The sequence below is a fragment of the Apium graveolens genome, chromosome 7 (genome assembly GCF_009905375.1).
Source record: "Apium graveolens cultivar Ventura chromosome 7, ASM990537v1, whole genome shotgun sequence".
Taxonomy (NCBI): Eukaryota; Viridiplantae; Streptophyta; class Magnoliopsida; order Apiales; family Apiaceae; genus Apium; species Apium graveolens.
The window spans coordinates 3,631,750-3,648,313 of record NC_133653.1 but is presented as its reverse complement, the minus strand read 5'-3'; the positions used below and the strand labels follow the sequence as shown (position 1 = coordinate 3,648,313).

General features: G+C 36.6%; 3 protein-coding genes and 1 pseudogene across 4 annotated transcripts; 2 read left to right on the top strand and 2 right to left on the bottom strand.

Annotated features, from left to right (window-relative positions):
• Positions 1-133: 133 nt before the first annotated feature.
• On the bottom strand, positions 134-3,357 carry LOC141670527 (sm-like protein LSM8). Of its 2 annotated transcripts, XM_074476423.1 has the most exons (7): positions 3,203-3,346; positions 2,123-2,220; positions 1,674-1,756; positions 1,342-1,382; positions 1,191-1,265; positions 493-545; positions 134-371 (listed from the first exon to the last, which is right to left on the bottom strand). In XM_074476423.1, the coding sequence occupies exons 3-7, from the start codon at positions 1,708-1,710 to the stop codon at positions 281-283; spliced, it is 297 nt and encodes a 98-aa protein (XP_074332524.1). In that variant the 5' UTR covers positions 1,711-1,756; positions 2,123-2,220; positions 3,203-3,346; the 3' UTR covers positions 134-280. The 2 variants fall into 2 exon arrangements, with proteins under 2 accessions (XP_074332524.1, XP_074332523.1); XM_074476422.1 differs by lacking the exon at positions 2,123-2,220 and having other exon boundaries at positions 3,203-3,357.
• Positions 3,358-4,188: 831 nt separating this feature from the next.
• On the top strand, positions 4,189-7,256 carry LOC141670424 (asparagine--tRNA ligase, cytoplasmic 2-like; annotated as a pseudogene).
• Positions 7,257-7,374: 118 nt separating this feature from the next.
• On the bottom strand, positions 7,375-8,210 carry LOC141673117 (cysteine-rich repeat secretory protein 55). The gene is made up of 2 exons (XM_074479851.1): positions 7,815-8,210; positions 7,375-7,719 (listed from the first exon to the last, which is right to left on the bottom strand). The coding sequence occupies exons 1-2, from the start codon at positions 8,208-8,210 to the stop codon at positions 7,375-7,377; spliced, it is 741 nt and encodes a 246-aa protein (XP_074335952.1).
• Positions 8,211-10,418: 2,208 nt separating this feature from the next.
• On the top strand, positions 10,419-12,614 carry LOC141672833 (ras-related protein RABA5b). The gene is made up of 2 exons (XM_074479515.1): positions 10,419-10,922; positions 11,991-12,614. The coding sequence occupies exons 1-2, from the start codon at positions 10,592-10,594 to the stop codon at positions 12,302-12,304; spliced, it is 645 nt and encodes a 214-aa protein (XP_074335616.1). The 5' UTR covers positions 10,419-10,591; the 3' UTR covers positions 12,305-12,614.
• The last annotated feature ends 3,950 nt before the right edge of the window (positions 12,615-16,564 follow it).

The window sequence follows — 16,564 nt, the reverse complement described above, 5'->3', positions numbered from 1 at the left end:
GTATATTCTCACCCTATCTGAGAAAAAGGAGCAGCACTTGCACTTTCCTTCAGATGGAAGAAGCATATAATTTTACATAATCGACAACAAATAAAAAAAAATTGAATTCATAATGTTTGCAGGTGATGGATCCTGTATTTAAAATCCAGATATTTACTTTTTAAAAAATATGACAAATATAAATCTGAATCCCGAAATGTCTATTAGAGCAATTAATAGATTCTAATTTTTAATCCGATACAACATTCAACTTGGAAAGCAGCCTACTGAACTTAGAAAATTAGTGTATAACAGGCTTCAGGGGTTGAGCTCTCAATTTCGAAAGATCCAGGCTTGCATCCAGCTCTTCATCTACCTCCCCAACAATGCTTCTGCAAATGAAGACGACTGTCACGACGAAGGTCAACAATATAACAATATGCTTCGCAATAAACTATATGCATGCCAATGGAGATATCCGATAATTATCAGGAACTGCATCAGTGAACATACATGTTGTCTCCCCTGATGATGTACAGACCTAGGACATGTTGCTGAACACCTTCCTGTAAATCACAAAAAGAGACTACAGCGTAAAAATAAAATGTTTCCTGATATTTGAAACCAAAATATTTGTAATTTATAGGATCTATTCTGAGAAAGAAGAACAAAGCAGGATCTATTCAGAAATGAAGAAGCATAAAGCAGATATGGACCCTCAATAATTGTTCTCTATCATATACAGACCAAATAATACGTTCTTTACGATAAGTTATTCACATATCTAGCTTCTAGCTTGTCACCGCCATTTCCAAAATCAACAAGATTGTGTTATAAAGTCAATCGAGACGGTAATAATTTAATCTTGTAATTAGAACTCATCTGAAGCATTCCTTAGCAAAGCTCCTCATATAAATGCGGAAATAATGTTTAGAGAAGATCTTAACTCATTCTCTGCCACATTTTTCTTTTCAAGCAGCATCATCAACTTTCAGATCCCAATGCCTAACTAATAATATGGTCCATACCATACACCAAGTAGATGTCTTGTAGTAAGCAACTATCGAAGAAACTTGCATATGTTTTGAACACACGATAATTTTACAGAGTGAAAGCATGCTGGATTATAAGAAAGTATTAACAATGTAAAACTCACAATTGTAAAAAAACTATCAAAGTGAAACAAGATATTTCGCACAATATATTTATACCTTTGTGGAATAAACACGCTCATGAGATTCATCAAGAATTATATTTGTAGCCTGATCAAATCCTTTTAAAATTCCCTGAAAAGAGGCGATGATAATATCTTGTAAAGACACTTAACCAAATATAGCAAAGCTTCACCAATAAGATGCTCACCAATATATTGCGCCCATCATTTGTTACCACGGAAATGATTTCTGAAAAAACAGAAAAATGAAATACTGATGACATCAGACTAGTAAATACTACACAAAAGAAACTTAGGATCCCTGAATCGTATTTGTTACAAACTTGTTTTTGCTTTTAAGCAAGAAAAAGTGCTTTAAGAATATTTAATCATTAAATACTGAAAAATGAAATATTCTATAGGATAGTTCATCAAATGCAACACATGCCAAGTTCATGCAAAGCATGATATTGAAATTTGAAACAAAGTTCTAAGAGGAATACACATAATTATATATTAAGAACAAATACAAGGTACTTACGATCTACAAGGTTTTCAAGTCCAGTACCGCCCGACATTTGGTAAAGATGACCGCAACTCAATAGATGCCTACCGCTACTTAGCCTTCAGAGAAAGAACAAAACAAAAAGATCAGAAAATTATATAACTTCTGATAAGTCAATCATGCCAAGAATTTAAAGCACCGACAGACTGTCGATAAGTAAGATTACATATTGTAATCAGTGTCTTTATTATGGAACTACTCTAGAAGACCACTAGATGGCAGACAACAAACAAATAAATTCTAAAGGTAATAAAACAGAAATATACAAAATCAGCTGGATGATGCTATTCAACCCTTTCAAGCTTAATAATAATTCACAAGGCCAAGGGACAAAAAAGATAATCATGTTAAATGTCTGTAACTCACTATCTTATTTAAGAAAGCTACATAGGCCCATTACATCCTAACCAAACCTTGGTCCGTACCTGTTCACTATGATGCAGTCCCTGCTGCATTAGGTACTAAAGACTAAGATTATCCCCAGGAAGGTAAGAGTGCCCTTATCCAGTACTCCAGTAGGGTACTGCTTCATATTCCATGTAAAATTTTAAAAAATCAGAGACTAGGGGCTCATAGACTAGAACCCAGAAGACAATGGCTCAAAATGTACTCCGTACACATGAATCTCCAAGTAAATAAAAATCTTCTCAATAGATATACTTCTAAACATTCACACAAGTGCTGCTCTACGAAATTCTTAAAGACAACGCACATGCAACATAGCAACAACGTTTTTTTAAGAAAAATAATGTTGTTGCCGTTATAATACTCATCTCCCAGGTACAGGTAGTATACGCATAAATTATTATACTCATCGGTATGGCAAGTAGTATTAGCACTAATGCATCACTTTAACGGAAGATTATAGCAATGAACAACATACAAGCTACTATTATTACAGAATAACCCAATAAAATAATACTTGGATCGATAAATTACCCAAGTAATGCTACCTAGAAATATATCCTGGAGAGGAAACTACAAAGTATAACATAAAAACAATAAGAAACGATGCTATTCAAGCACTTACGCTTCTAAGTTATAAGTAGCCAATCAGTTAAAGTCCACTGATGGTTATTTCATGATATTCAAATCGAGACAGTTAATGATGCTAAAAGAGAGGTAATAATAAAAAATAAATACACGAGTAGTGACTAGTGAGTAAGAGGCAAGAATTAGGAGACAATAATTTTTGCGGGTGAGAACTTGTATTTATGGAATAAATACATTGAGCACCATGGTGAGCTACTAAACCCAAATTCATATAACCAGCAGCAGTTTATCAACATTTAGTAGTAAATTTAGAGGCAGGTGATAACACAAACTGGAGAGAGAGAGACAGGGAGAGGGAATCAGAGAGGGAGAGAGAGACAGAGAGAGAGAGGAGAGAGAGAGAGAGGGAGAGGAGAGAGAGGGAGAGGCAGGGAGAGATAGGGGGAGAGAGATACATACACAGAGAGAGAGAGGGAGAGAGATACATACAGAGAGAGAGAGAGATTAGTTACCTAAGGTTGCTAGGTGCCGCAGTTGGTATTGGAAAGCAGGAGAAGCAGCAGCAATGTAGTACCTCGATTCCCCAATTGCCGAGCACTTACGTTTACTATTTTTTTCACTCCGACTACCCTAAATAGCGCCACCAATTTCGGGTATTTATGTTGGTTTCGGGTCGGGTTGACAGGCCCAGCATGAATTGACGCCGCTCGAACCCAATCTGAAATTTTAATAAATCAGCAGTTTAGACCCGAGTCTGATTACAATGCATATGACAATTTACAATAACGATAACTCCCTTTATTTCAAGAAACCAGTTACTCTAAAATCTCGAAAAACCTCGAAAGCCGATTTATGTGTCGAAGAGTGGATCACGGCGCCCATCTTTGGGGCATAAATTTGTCTTTCGTGTCACTCATAAATTGTGAGAAATGTTGGGGGTGACAGAGATCGAAACTGAGTCTTCTGCCAGTCTGAGCTATGATACCATGTCAAGGAACCAGTTACTCTAAAATCTCGAAGTGTTAGAGAATGACCCTTTACAAGATCTTATATTATTCTAACACTTTAATTAACAAAAACACGACACTGAAGTGACGATATTAAGTTACTTCATTTATAAATTCTAAAAACTTAAGATGAAAGAGAAATACCTCAATATAATCATATTATTAACACTCCCCCTCACTCGAGACTCATTTATAGGCCGAAAAGGGGAACACTGGTGCATAGTATCCACACACGAGAATAAACGTTGGGGGTGGCTGTGAATCGAATCTTAGTCCTTCCGCCGGCCTAAACTGTGATACCATGCTGAGTATCAGCTCGTGATCATATTGTTAACAGGTTATTTCCTTAGTTTATTATTCTTTCCTGCTTCCACATTTTTTCACCATATACATTTCTTGTAAGAACAAAAATCCATCTCCAATGCCTATGACAACAACTTTGATTTCTTTCTTCTTTCTCGTCTTTGCATTTGCTTCAGACAATCCCTTTTCTTTACCCTCAAACTTCCATTACACACTACAACATACATGCATAAAATGCACTCATATATGTAAAAGAATCACCTGCATTCCCACTACCAATCCCATATCATTTGTCTGTTGTTCACTACTTGCTGCCCTAAACAAAAATGGCCTCTGATCAGCAACAGCATTTGGTTGATCAGCCACAACAACCGGCTGTGGCGGAAATGCCAGTGCCCCTTCCTACTACATATTCCGGGAGAATAATCTTGAAAACCATATTCAATCGTAACGATAGTGGGCTTGGCTTGGTTGGTCAAAGACTTGTGATTGGAGGCTGGGTTAAGTCATCAAAGGAAGTCAGAAAAATTGAAACTTCAGAACTGCCTTCAAATGCTGGGACTGCAACAGATGTTAAATGTGTTGACGTTATTCATTCACGCATTCCATTTCTTCGGTCGATCATCAAAGTCTTTGGAGGACATTGTAACAATGTTCATGACAAGTTGGACTCGTTTATCAGCTAAACCCCCACAACCTTCCATCATGTACATGCGGATTAGCGATGGTTCATGTGTGCAAAGTCTTCAGGTACATTCAGATGTTTTTGCAATCGTTATGCAACGAGAACATGCCAAAAAATAATTGGAAATATGGATCATTGCTTAATGTTTTCTAAGTTTATGCTCCATCATCATAGATGCCAATCTTTTAATTTTGGTCTGTTATAGTTTTCTGGAAAAGTAATTGTTAGAATATAGATCCGGTTGGGCCTTCCTCCAACACCTTAAGGTTTTAGATGAGCGGGTTACTCAACAGTAATGTTGGTCTATATAGGGTAAAATTTTGGTAATTTTTAGTTTTCGACTAAGTTAAGATTTTGATTATTTGATGTTTCACTCTAGATAGTGATGGACTCTTCTCTTGCCCCTTCAAGCCATTTAATGTTTACCGGGACGTGTGTACTGGTAGAAGGCATATTGCAGCAGTCATCGATACAGGGGAAAGATGTTATTCAGATCAAAGTCGAGAAAATTTTACATGTAGGAATAGTTGATCATGATAAATATCCGTTATCAAGGAAGCGTATACCTATGGATGCATTGAGGGATCATGCACATTTCAGACCTAGAACAACTACGGTATTTTTCAGTAATCTTGTTTATTTCTGTACTGTGTGTCCATGCTGCAATTGCTCAATAACTCTCCAAATGTATTTACTATAACTTCAATAATTGTGACTTTATTCTTGTTGCAAAAGGTGGCATCCGTTATGAGAATTCGTAATGCACTGAGTCATGCAACTCATACATTCTTCCAGAACAAAGGGTTTCTCAATGTTCATGTGCCAATAATTACTCCAACAGATTCTGAAGGATCGAGTGAGAAATTTCATGTGACAACCCTTTTGGAACATCAGACTGAGGAGGAGGAGATTAGTAGTATGGATGACAAGGAAGGTGTTGATCTTCAGTCTGTTAAGGCTTCTATTGCAGAGAAAAGTAGGCAAGTCGATGAACATTTAAGGACTGGTAACAGGGAAGCTTATGCTGCTGCACTTGAGGATCTCCGTAAAACTGATGATCTGGCCCTGCAACTAGAAGCCAGAGAAAAATCAAAGGCTAATCATACCTCTGTTAAGACTGATAATAAGTTTTCAGAAGATTTCTTTTCTTGTGAAACATATTTAACTGTGTCTGGTCGTCTTCATTTGGAGAGCTATGCGTGTGCCCTTGGAGATGTTTACTCATTCGGGCCTAGATTCCATGCAGAAAGATCAGAGTCCAAAAAGTTCTTACCAGAGATGTCAATGGTTGAGGTTGAAATGGCATTCTCACAATTAGAGGTACTTCATTTATTTAAATCTAGTGTCATTCAATCAAAAGAATAACTTCAAATGATGAAATGGTCAATGACAGTTTCCAATTGATGTGTGAAATTTGCAGGATGCCCTGAATTGTGCAAATGACCTTCTGAAGTTTCTTTGTACATGGGCTTTGGAACACTGTTCTGAAGATCTAACGTTCGTCTCAAAAAGATTGGTAAACACTATTCTGGACCGCCTTCAGTCTACAGCCACAGGTTCATTTGAAAAACTTTCCTATGCAGATGCTATTAATGATCTCAAGAAGGTGATATTTATTATAAAATTACTGATTTAGCCGTTCAAGTACACTACATTGCAACAGAATATACCAAGTTACTAATTGGCAACTCTAATTTTTGCATTGTTTCCAATCAGGTTACAGAGAAGAAATTTGATGTAAACATTGATCATGGCATTCCCTTAAGTGAAGAGCTTCAATGGTAACCCAAAACAAACATTTATGCAATACATGTACACAATAAGGTCAGAGTCTAAGAATCTCAACTGGTTAATGACAGTTATATAGCTGATGAGATCTACAAAAGACCAGTGATCATCTACAATTACCCGAAAGAACTTAAGCCATTTTATGTGCGATTGAATGATGATGGGAAAACAGTTGCAGCTTTCGATTTGATTGTACCAAAAGTAAGCTTCAAGTAAATAGTACTCTGACAAGATTTAGTGCATACAACTTCGTTCTAAAATTGAGAAATCAATTATTTGCAGGCTGGAACTCTGATCAGAGGCAGTCAAAATGAGGAGCGTTTAGATATGCTAGAATCAAGGTAAAGACAATATGTATCGTTAGTCATTTACCTTTCCATAACTCATCGTTCTATGTAACTTTGATGGTGATTCCATGTTTGAATATTGATTAGCCTGATGATTTTACATAATGTTTAAGATAAGTAGCTAGCAATTGAATGCTATTACTGATTTAGCGTTATATTTCAGGATTAACGAGTTAAACTTGCCAAAGCATCAATATGAGTGGTACTTAGATCTTCGCAGACATGGTACTGCCAAGAACTCCGGCTTCAGTCTTGTCTTTGACCTCCTAGTTTTATATGCCACGGGTCTCAATGATGTTAGAGATGTTGTCCCCTTCCCGCGGAGCTTTGGCAAAGCCTGCAACTGATTATCATACTGTAATTATCTGCTTCATATGAATGCTTGTAAATACTCTTATAATCTGCTGAAGTAAAATAATATATAGAAGTTTGTCCAGAGATGCAACTACATTACAGCTCATGGCTTACATGTTGAGTAACCAGCTCATCTAAAACCTTAAGGTGTTAGAGTAAGGCCCCAATAGGATCATATATTTAACATTACATAATAGTTATCAAGGCTTGGAAGCCATTGATACATAATTTGACACATTAGAATTCTGCGTTTCAAGAGGGAAGTAAAACGGATACTCCTCATAACGGACAAAACAGCTGCTATACAAAACTCGACAGCCTTTCTTGTTATCGCAAAAACCATCAAAATTAGTAAGGGCAGTGGTCAGGCACTGTGCACAACTTAGCTCTGGCAAGTCCCTGGTGCACTGAGACAAGGCATAAAGTGTCACAAATGTTGATATTTTTGAAGATGCTTTGCCAAGCCCTTTACTACCAGTAACTACTGCATCATGAATTCGTCTTGTTAAATATCGAGCTAAGTTTCTGCTTAAAATATTCAGGATCTTTAACATTCTCAACATTAGCATATAAGATTCCAACTGTATCCACCTGACCGCGAAAATCCCTTGTGTCATACCTGAGGAAGCAATAATCATACCATATCCTTGCGTCCGCTTGATCCTGGACAAACTTTACGGATCTCTTTAGCTGCGTCTTGCACGCAATCCGAGCAGTCTTTGCTGCTCACATCACCTCTGCATTGTGCTAAACCATAAACAACATTCTTTGCTTTACCATAAGATGCTGAAGCAAAGCCATCTTTAGCTGCTGTGTGAACTAGTGCATCCGACACACTATTGACATTTTCTGATATCGTCGAGCTACTTATATTTCTATCATTATTGCAAAAATTTCCTACAGAATCAACATTTTCTGAGGTACTGATGCATATACAAAGAAAAAGCAAGAAAACAAGATAGTAAAGCATGTTCATCATACTTTGAATTTTCATGCAAATTGGTCCATCAACTTTGGTTATATTTACAAAGATCATTGTTGATCTTATTTAATTGAAAGTGGACTTTTTAGTAATGGGACAATGGAGGCCGATATATTGGACTTAATGGTCCACACGACCCAATCAAAGATGTTGACCTGAGTGGTTTATAAAAGTGAAAGTTAAAATTCTCGTGCATAATATTCTTTCTTCTCCAGGCCCATGATTAATCTTAAACTAATGAATATCATCTATGATCTATGTTCTAGAAAATATTCCTACCGTTTTTCTTCGTCCGACACTGGACTTACGTAGATCATGGTCCCGACAAACGATTGTTATAACTGTTTGTATTACAATTTTTTCCTAAAATATTTTATAAATATACGGGAGCATGTCATCTATCCGCGCTGCATACGCCACTCTGTAAAAGTTTTTTGCTCAGAATTTCTTTTAACACTTAGGGGTTGTTTGGTTGGAAGCATTCTGATATCAGGTATGAGTTTCGTTCATTTTAACCCCATGCTTGATATTTAGTCATAATTTTTTTTCCTCCAAACCCATTACTCGTATCCCCAAGGTCTGAGTTTTTGATAACCAAGTGGAGAGGTGGGTACGGAGAAGGGGTATGCGGAATCAATTTTATTTATAGTATTTCAACTTTATTTAAGCAATCAAATGTAAATGTTTAAAACAAAAAAAATTTAATGAACTAAAATTATAAAAATGATAATTAAAATAATATTTAAATTAATTAAAATTAATAACTTAAAAAATATTTTAAATCTAAAATATTCATTCCAGCACTCAACCAAACACATGATATCATAAATATACATCAATCCCATACCACCTTAACCCGATTTCTGATTTCAACCCCATACCACTTCTCGAACCAAACGACCCGACAGCCTTAACCCGATTTCTGATTTCAACTCCATACCACTTCTCGAACCAAACAACCCTAACAGGCTTGCACATAATGTGAGAATTATTGAAAAACATGAAAGAACTTATGTGGACTCACGGCCTTTTCATTTTTTGGGCCAGTCTATAGCCATCGGCCCATTCCCGAGGTAACCCGTGATCTCTTTAAATAAAGGCTCGAAGCCTAGGTGTGTCACGACCTCCTCACCTTTCTTACTTTACTCGAGTCTTTATGTTTTGGTACCTAAATCGGCATAATTAAAGTTTTGGCAACCATAAATTTAGCAGCGATTTTTAAACTTTCAATATTTTACCTACCAAAATTAAAGCATAGTATAACAACAACACAGGGATTTCAAATATTGTTCCAAATAAATATAACTTTAAAGAAATGCATGTAAAAAGATTATTGGTTGTAGAAATTTTTTGGATATTTAACACTACATATAATACCTTAAAAATGTTTCAAAATGATACATGTTGTGATTTTATTCATGAAATTCATATATATATAAACAAGCGATTCATATCATCAATGACTAAATAACCAATAACATACCAACAATAAAATATATTTTGGAACATTTTTGAGATTTTAACATAGAATAACGCCTTTTTAACAAAGTTTGCAGGCTCAAGTTCCAAACTGACTTTCTTTTTTACAATTATAACTTATAATCTTACAAATATATGTTTTAAGAAATTTTCGGGATGAGTCAAAATCGAATTCAAAATTCTTGAATGGGATACCAGAAGATAAATTATTAATCATCTTAGTAATCCAACTGTGTTCAGTTCGAACTGACTTAAAATAATAAACGGTGTTGAATTTAGAAAAAAATGTTAAAAATAACAATTTTTTGGTGCAAATGGTTGAAAATACCCATTCTGGAAGTGGATGACTGGAAATACCGTTTTGGATACGCATTTGACATTTGGGTATCCTATTTTGTATTAGATACGCATTTGTCAAATGTGTATCCAATTTATTTTTTTTTATATTTTTTAAGATACGCATTTGGCAAATGCGTATGCCAATGGTAATACCCAAACTACAAATGCGTTTTTTTTTAGTAATTTTTTTAAATACACAATTTTCAAATGCGTATTACACTTACCCAATTACAAAATGCGTAACCAAAACAGTATTTTCATCATGTGTTTTAAAAATGGGTATTTTCAGCCATTACACCTAAAAAATGGGTATTTTTAAACATCACTTGAATTTACGAGTAACAAAATTTTGTCAGAAAACGGAAAAGCACGTCATGAGAAAAAATATTTAAAAGTTTATTAAAAAAACTTATAAATAAAAAATGAGAAAAGAATTAGGCCCAAAAAGACATGCAGACATGTTATGAGTAACCCAGTCCGCTAATTGCGCAGTTAGCTCTGGCGCTGCAACCCCCAAATCATTACATACACACTTGCTATATATACATCTTCATCTTTCCATTTCCCAATAAAATTCACTCAATCAGTTTTAAAATCCCAAGAAATCTCTCTAACAAATGGAAGAAGCAGGTGAAGGAGAAGAGTATCTGTTCAAAATAGTTGTAATAGGAGACTCAGCAGTGGGCAAATCTAATTTATTATCAAGATTTGCAAGAGATGAGTTTGATCACAACTCAAAGGCTACTATTGGTGTTGAGTTTCAGACCCAAGTTGTTCAAGTTGATGGTAAAGAAGTGAAAGCTCAGGTTTGGGATACTGCTGGTCAAGAGCGTTTTAGAGCTGTTACTTCTGCTTATTATAGAGGTGCTGTTGGTGCTCTTCTTGTTTATGATATTACTAGAAGACCTACTTTTGATAGTATCAAACGTTGGCTTGATGAGCTTAATAGTAATCTCTCTCTCTCTCTCTCTCTCTCTCTCTCTCTCTCTCTCTCTCTCTCTCTCCCTCTCTCTCTCTCTCTCCCTCTCTCTCTTTGTCTCTCTCTCTCTCTCTCTCTCTCTCACTCATTGTACAGTTTATAAATTTTATGGAATACCCAATCGCTTATTTCGATTCTTATTTTTTCTGGGGTTTTAAAGATTTGATTTGTTTCTTGCGCAATTTTGATTCTCTGATTTGAGTTTAGTTGCAATTTGATTCTCTGATTATGATGGTTCTGTGATAATTTGTTAATGGAAATTTCAAAGTTGTTTGCTTCTTTTAGAATTTTGATGGAAAATGTCTATTTGTGGCCCCTTTTTGTATGTTTTATGTATTTATAGTGGATTTTGCATCTTTATTACTTTATTATGTCATTCATGGGATATTTAACACTAGAACTGTCAATTGATGAGTCCAGTTTTCTTATATGTAGTTTATCTTAATAGAATGAGAAAAAAATATCATTCAATTGCCAAGTATCGTGATTTTTAGAGCAAATTGCAATGCAGTAGCAAAAGTGGTGCTATAGCTAATTAGCTATCATATAAAAACCAGATATAGAAATGTAAAATCTAGTGAGCATAGCCAAATACAAATGGGAAATAGCACAAGGGCAAATTTGAGTCGAGCAGTGCAGTCTAAGTTCCATTCTAGCTTTGGTGCCAAAGCGAAGCAATTGCTATAGCTGTTTTTTGCAGTAATATTTATTTGACATAAGCTCTTGAACGCGGCTGAGTCTGACTGTCTGTCGACATCACAATTATTGAATATTTACCTTTGAGTTGGCCACTTAGTCGCATAGAATGTCTGCTCCTTTTTGGTGGCAGTTGTTTTTCTTTTTTCTGGTTGCGTATGGGTAATCTTTGCTTTTCCGTCTCCTTTTACGCATATGTTATGTTGGACATTGATCACAAATTTATTTTTGCATGAGTAGCTTTGGTGTGCAAAGTTTGTTGTTTCCAGATTTATTCAATACAACAGTTCATAACTTGTTTTATGGCCGATTAACGTATACTTGTCGTATTAACCATACAGCTCATTGTGATACTACTGTGGCAAGAATGCTTGTGGGAAACAAGTGTGATTTAGAAGATATTAGAGATGTTAGTGTGGAGGAGGGCAAAAACTTAGCGGAGGAGGAAGGACTATTCTTCATTGAGACATCTGCATTAGACTCTACCAATGTTAACACTGCTTTCGAGAATGTTATTCGTGCCATCTACAATAACATTAGCAGGAAAGTACTAAACTCAGATTCCTACAAGTCCGAATTATCTGTGAATCGAGTTACTTTAGTCAACAATGGAGCAGGTTCAAAGCAGAATTGGAGTTCTTGCTGTTCCAGATGAAGAGTGATGAAGCAAATACATACCTGCTGTTGAGTTGTTTTCATACGTTCTTCCATAGTGAAGTTGCTTGTTGAAGGCCTTTTTAAACAATTACAAGTTAATTAAATGTTGTTTCTTTTCTTTTTGCAATTTGTTGTCGGAATAGTTTGACATGGATAATTAATTGACATATAAAGATAACAACAGTGTAGTTTTAGCCTTTTAGGCTAATATCTCTGCATTTTGTTAATTGTATAACTATTACCATGCTGAATAAGGTTGGCTTGCAAGTTACAACACACAAGCCCAGGCATTATTAAGCCTTGCCAGACATCCTTATGTTATCGATCCTTGTCTAGGGGCTGTGCATGGTGCAGTTTAGTGTGATAAAACAACATATTCGGTTTCATCGATTATTTATTATTAACAGCCAACAAACCTGTTAAAAATATTTTTTTTGGTTTTGAATAATCATTTACCGGTTTTGATTTTTATTCGGTTTTTATATATTTTTTATTTGTACGATTTTTTATTCCTAATGTGTTGGATAAAAAAAAAACATCAAGTTAAATGATGGAGTAATATTATATTAATCACCAGAGATTTGTTATTTTAGAATTTGTTAAATAAAATTGATATATTTCATAAAATTACTTTTTGAATGTTTAATTCATATTATCTTAAATAATAGATACGAAATATGATAAAAATATATGTTCACAATAATAATAAAAAAATATTTCAAAACATACCATAAAATTGATTATATACATATTAAAAAAATTATGATTCAAGAGTATTTACATATTGATCTTAATTAATTTATGATATTTTATTATACAATTTATCATACCAGTGTTAGTTAAATATTTATTTAATAAAATATTAGAACCGTCTTATGATAATACATACATGTTTATATACATAATATGATATATAAATATAATATAGCGATGCAGTTAATTTCGATTTGCTTTTGATTAAAAACCGGAACCGAAGCTGTACCGCTAATTCGGTTTTTGTCGGTTCAGTTTTCTTCGGATTTTTTAGCCGTTTAGTTTTTTCGGTATGGTTTATTGGGTTTTTTAATTATTTTTTCGGTTTCGGTTTTTTCAGCTAACACATACTTGTCTACGTTAGATATTATTAAATGATTGGATGACATAATTACTGGCAGGCTGCAGCTAGGGCTGCCGATTTTTGTACTATATGTGAACACGAAACGAAAAAATATAAATAATTAGTGTTTTAATTCGAAAATTAGGTACACTAGCACGAAAGTACATGATAGGGTATAAAAATAATCCTAATTGCAGAATTAATGTCGCATTAATTAGATATGATTTGGTCAAAGGGAAAAACCCAATTAATGAGGCCCAAAATCCTAATTATTTATTATTTTCGTAAGTAATAAATGAGCTAATTAAACAACCCAATGAATGTGTTTAGATAAGTAACTACTTCTATAAGAAGTAGCCTCCAAGCAACCTAAATTCAGAAGGAAACTAATTCCTAATTTCTAGGACTCCAAAGTCCAATCAAAGAAGGAGGCCTGTCCACCAAGTCACCCAATTCTACCCTAATTCCTAGACTCTTGGCGTCTATATAAATGGTCTTACCCCTTCAACTCAGGAGGACATTTTGGGGACAAGAGCTCCACACGTCACAAAGCCGCGAAGGTATCCTACAAGCCACGAGGCAATTACATGGAACGACGTTTTAGACTCAGTCCTTGAAGGACATGAAAGTCACTTCGTCCTTGGTGAGCTCTCGCTGTCGTAGCCCCGAGGGCAAGCATCACCAAGAACTACGTTTTGGCTTGATCTTTGGTATACACCAAGGTACGTAGGCATCTTGTGAGGGCAGATTCAAGCCACGAAACACAAGCGCAGCCATTAAAACTCGAAACTTATCAAACCCTAACAGTAAATACACGCAATAAATAAATACATATTTTTTATCCATAACATTTGGCGCCGTCTGTGGGAAAGCATAACAACAACCATGGTGAGAACACGGAGCGTGAGCAACGCCCCCGAAGGAACACCAGTTGGGACGACCCAAACGATTTCGTCAATGGTAGAGATACCCCCACACTCATCCTACGCCACCACCCAAGGAGGAACCCTGATAGGGGAAGCTGAGCCTCAGCCACCAGGGACGAATCCCCCGGCTCCTCAAGGGACGAATTCCCAATTTCAGTCGGTGCATGCACCCGTGAATCCTCGACCCGTTGGGTATGAATATTCAACAATTGTTACCACCAACCCCCTTTATGGGATTCCCCTATACCCCGAGGTTGGAGGAAGTGGACATGCTAATCGGAGTGAAGCACAAGGGCATACACCCTTTATATACGCGGTTTGACTCCTATATCTAGAAGGGACCAAGAGTTCTCTGGACCTTAAACTAAAAGAGACTCCGAATCTTCGGATGACGATGTAGCTCCGATAAGGAGGCGTGCTGGTAAAGAATTAATGCCTGATGTTAACCCGCGCCCCAGAAGCACCCGAGGGGCAAATCCCCAAGAAGTACAAGAGAGGATCAGGGCTCACAAAGTTGAGATCCAAAGGCTGAAGTGCGATATAGAGGCGCACCTCACCCCGAGACCCCCACTACCTCCGAGGAAGAGAAATCCTCCTCCAATCATAGACTTGGATGGTCCAATCCAAAGAAGGGCTGTTGTCCCAAGGGCTGATCCAAGTGACCTTCTGCCCCTAGGAGATCCTGATGATCCAACTCCACCGTTCATTGAAGAGATAATGAATGACCACATCTCAACGAAGTTTAAGATGCCTACCATCAAAGCTTATTATGGTACTGGGGATCCCGCTAACCATGTTAGAATATTTTTTAATGCACTGTTGTTGCAGCCCGTGAACGATACTATTAAGTGTCGGGCCTTTCCGCAAACCCCGCCGGGAATGGCTCAAAGATGGTACAGACGTTTGACACCAAATTCAACTGGATCCTTCAGAGATCTAAGTCAAGCTTTTATCAAGCAATTCATCAGTGGGAGAGTACATGAAAAAAGTTCGGCATCCCTCATGAGCATTGTGCAAGGAACAAAGGAGTCCTTGAGAGATTATCTGAACCGTTTCACAAAGGAGGCCTGAAGTTTCTAGACCTTGATGACAAGGTAGCTATGATAGCACTGCAGCAGGGAACAAGAGATGAATTCTTCAAAATGTCCTAGCTAAGCGTCCTCCTGAGAGCATGTTATAGCTTCAAGATAGGGCCGGAAAGTATATCAAAGTGAAGGAAAGTATGAAGAAGATGACAACCATGAAAGCACGAAGAAGCACCGAAAAACCACCTGTTGCAATACACAACGTCGCATCCATTGTTGAGATTTCACCATAGTCAAACCTCAATATCCGAGAAACTGATCTCTCAGGGATGGAGATCCCCGTTACCCGACTGCTGAATCAAAGAACGGTCTCCAACCTTAAGGGATTCATAATTAAATAAAGAGTCTCAAACTATAGATGGTGCTCTCACTAATGAACACCCGAATCTCAGATGTTAATAATTGTGCTTCCATTAAGGGTGAATGGTCACCCACCTTACGGGATGTAAAATTTTGAGGAGGAACGCAAGACCAAGTACATGAGGAGTACGAACATTAGCATTTGCAAGAGCTAAACCTTATTGAAGGAAGAAGTTACGATTTCTATGATCCCCATATCGAGGGTAGTGATCGTTCATATGCAGAGGAGATCGCCCCAAGAAGGGTGCAACCGATTGAGTGCATCCGATTGAGGAACCTGTTGTCAAAGGGCGTTTTTAGCCCCGAAGACGTGAAATGATGAATTCCCAAATCATAAAGAAAAAGATCCGTGCTCATGAAGCACACATCCGAAAACCCCAAAAAGATCTGGAATCATGAAGCAATCAGGATCTACCAGCCACAACTCAAGTTATCGCTTCCATCATTGGAGTACCACAACTCTCAAACACAAAATCAAGAAGTCGGTCCCATAATTATGGGATTCCTTATGAACTGAACGCTGATTCAAGGGACCGATACCCCATCTCAAGGAGTGGAAAACCAAGGGATGAATTCCCAATTGTATTTCAGGTGTTAACAATTATGTTTTCATCTAGGAGGAACACTAACACACCTGATTGGATTAAACTTTAGCGTCAACCGCATTAGAAGTATGAATTTCGGTATTTGGAAAGGTTGAGCCCCATTCATAAAAGAGTCTGAGATTTCTTTTATCCCAAAACCTAGGATAGTGATCGTCCATCTGGTAAAGAGATTGACCGAAGAAGGAT

Bases quoted from the DNA above. Each gene is read 5' to 3' on its own strand.
- LOC141670527 (XM_074476422.1), bottom strand. From the start codon at position 1,710: ATGTCGGGCGGTACTGGACTTGAAAACCTTGTAGATC. The intron at 1,383-1,673 runs GTAAGTACCTTG...CTGTTTTTTCAG, and splicing joins ACTTGAAAACCTTGTAGATC to AAATCATTTCCGTGGTAACA. The intron at 372-492 runs GTATGTTCACTG...CTTCATTTGCAG, and splicing joins ATCATCAGGGGAGACAACAT to AAGCATTGTTGGGGAGGTAG.
- LOC141673117 (XM_074479851.1), bottom strand. From the start codon at position 8,210: ATGATCTTTGTAAATATAACCAAAGTTGATGGACCAATTTGCATGAAA. The intron at 7,720-7,814 runs GTATGATTATTG...AGAATGTTAAAG, and splicing joins CAAGCGGACGCAAGGATATG to ATCCTGAATATTTTAAGCAG.
- LOC141672833 (XM_074479515.1), top strand. From the start codon at position 10,592: ATGGAAGAAGCAGGTGAAGGAGAAGAGTATCTGTTCAAAATAGTTGTA. The intron at 10,923-11,990 runs GTAATCTCTCTC...TTAACCATACAG, and splicing joins TTGGCTTGATGAGCTTAATA to CTCATTGTGATACTACTGTG.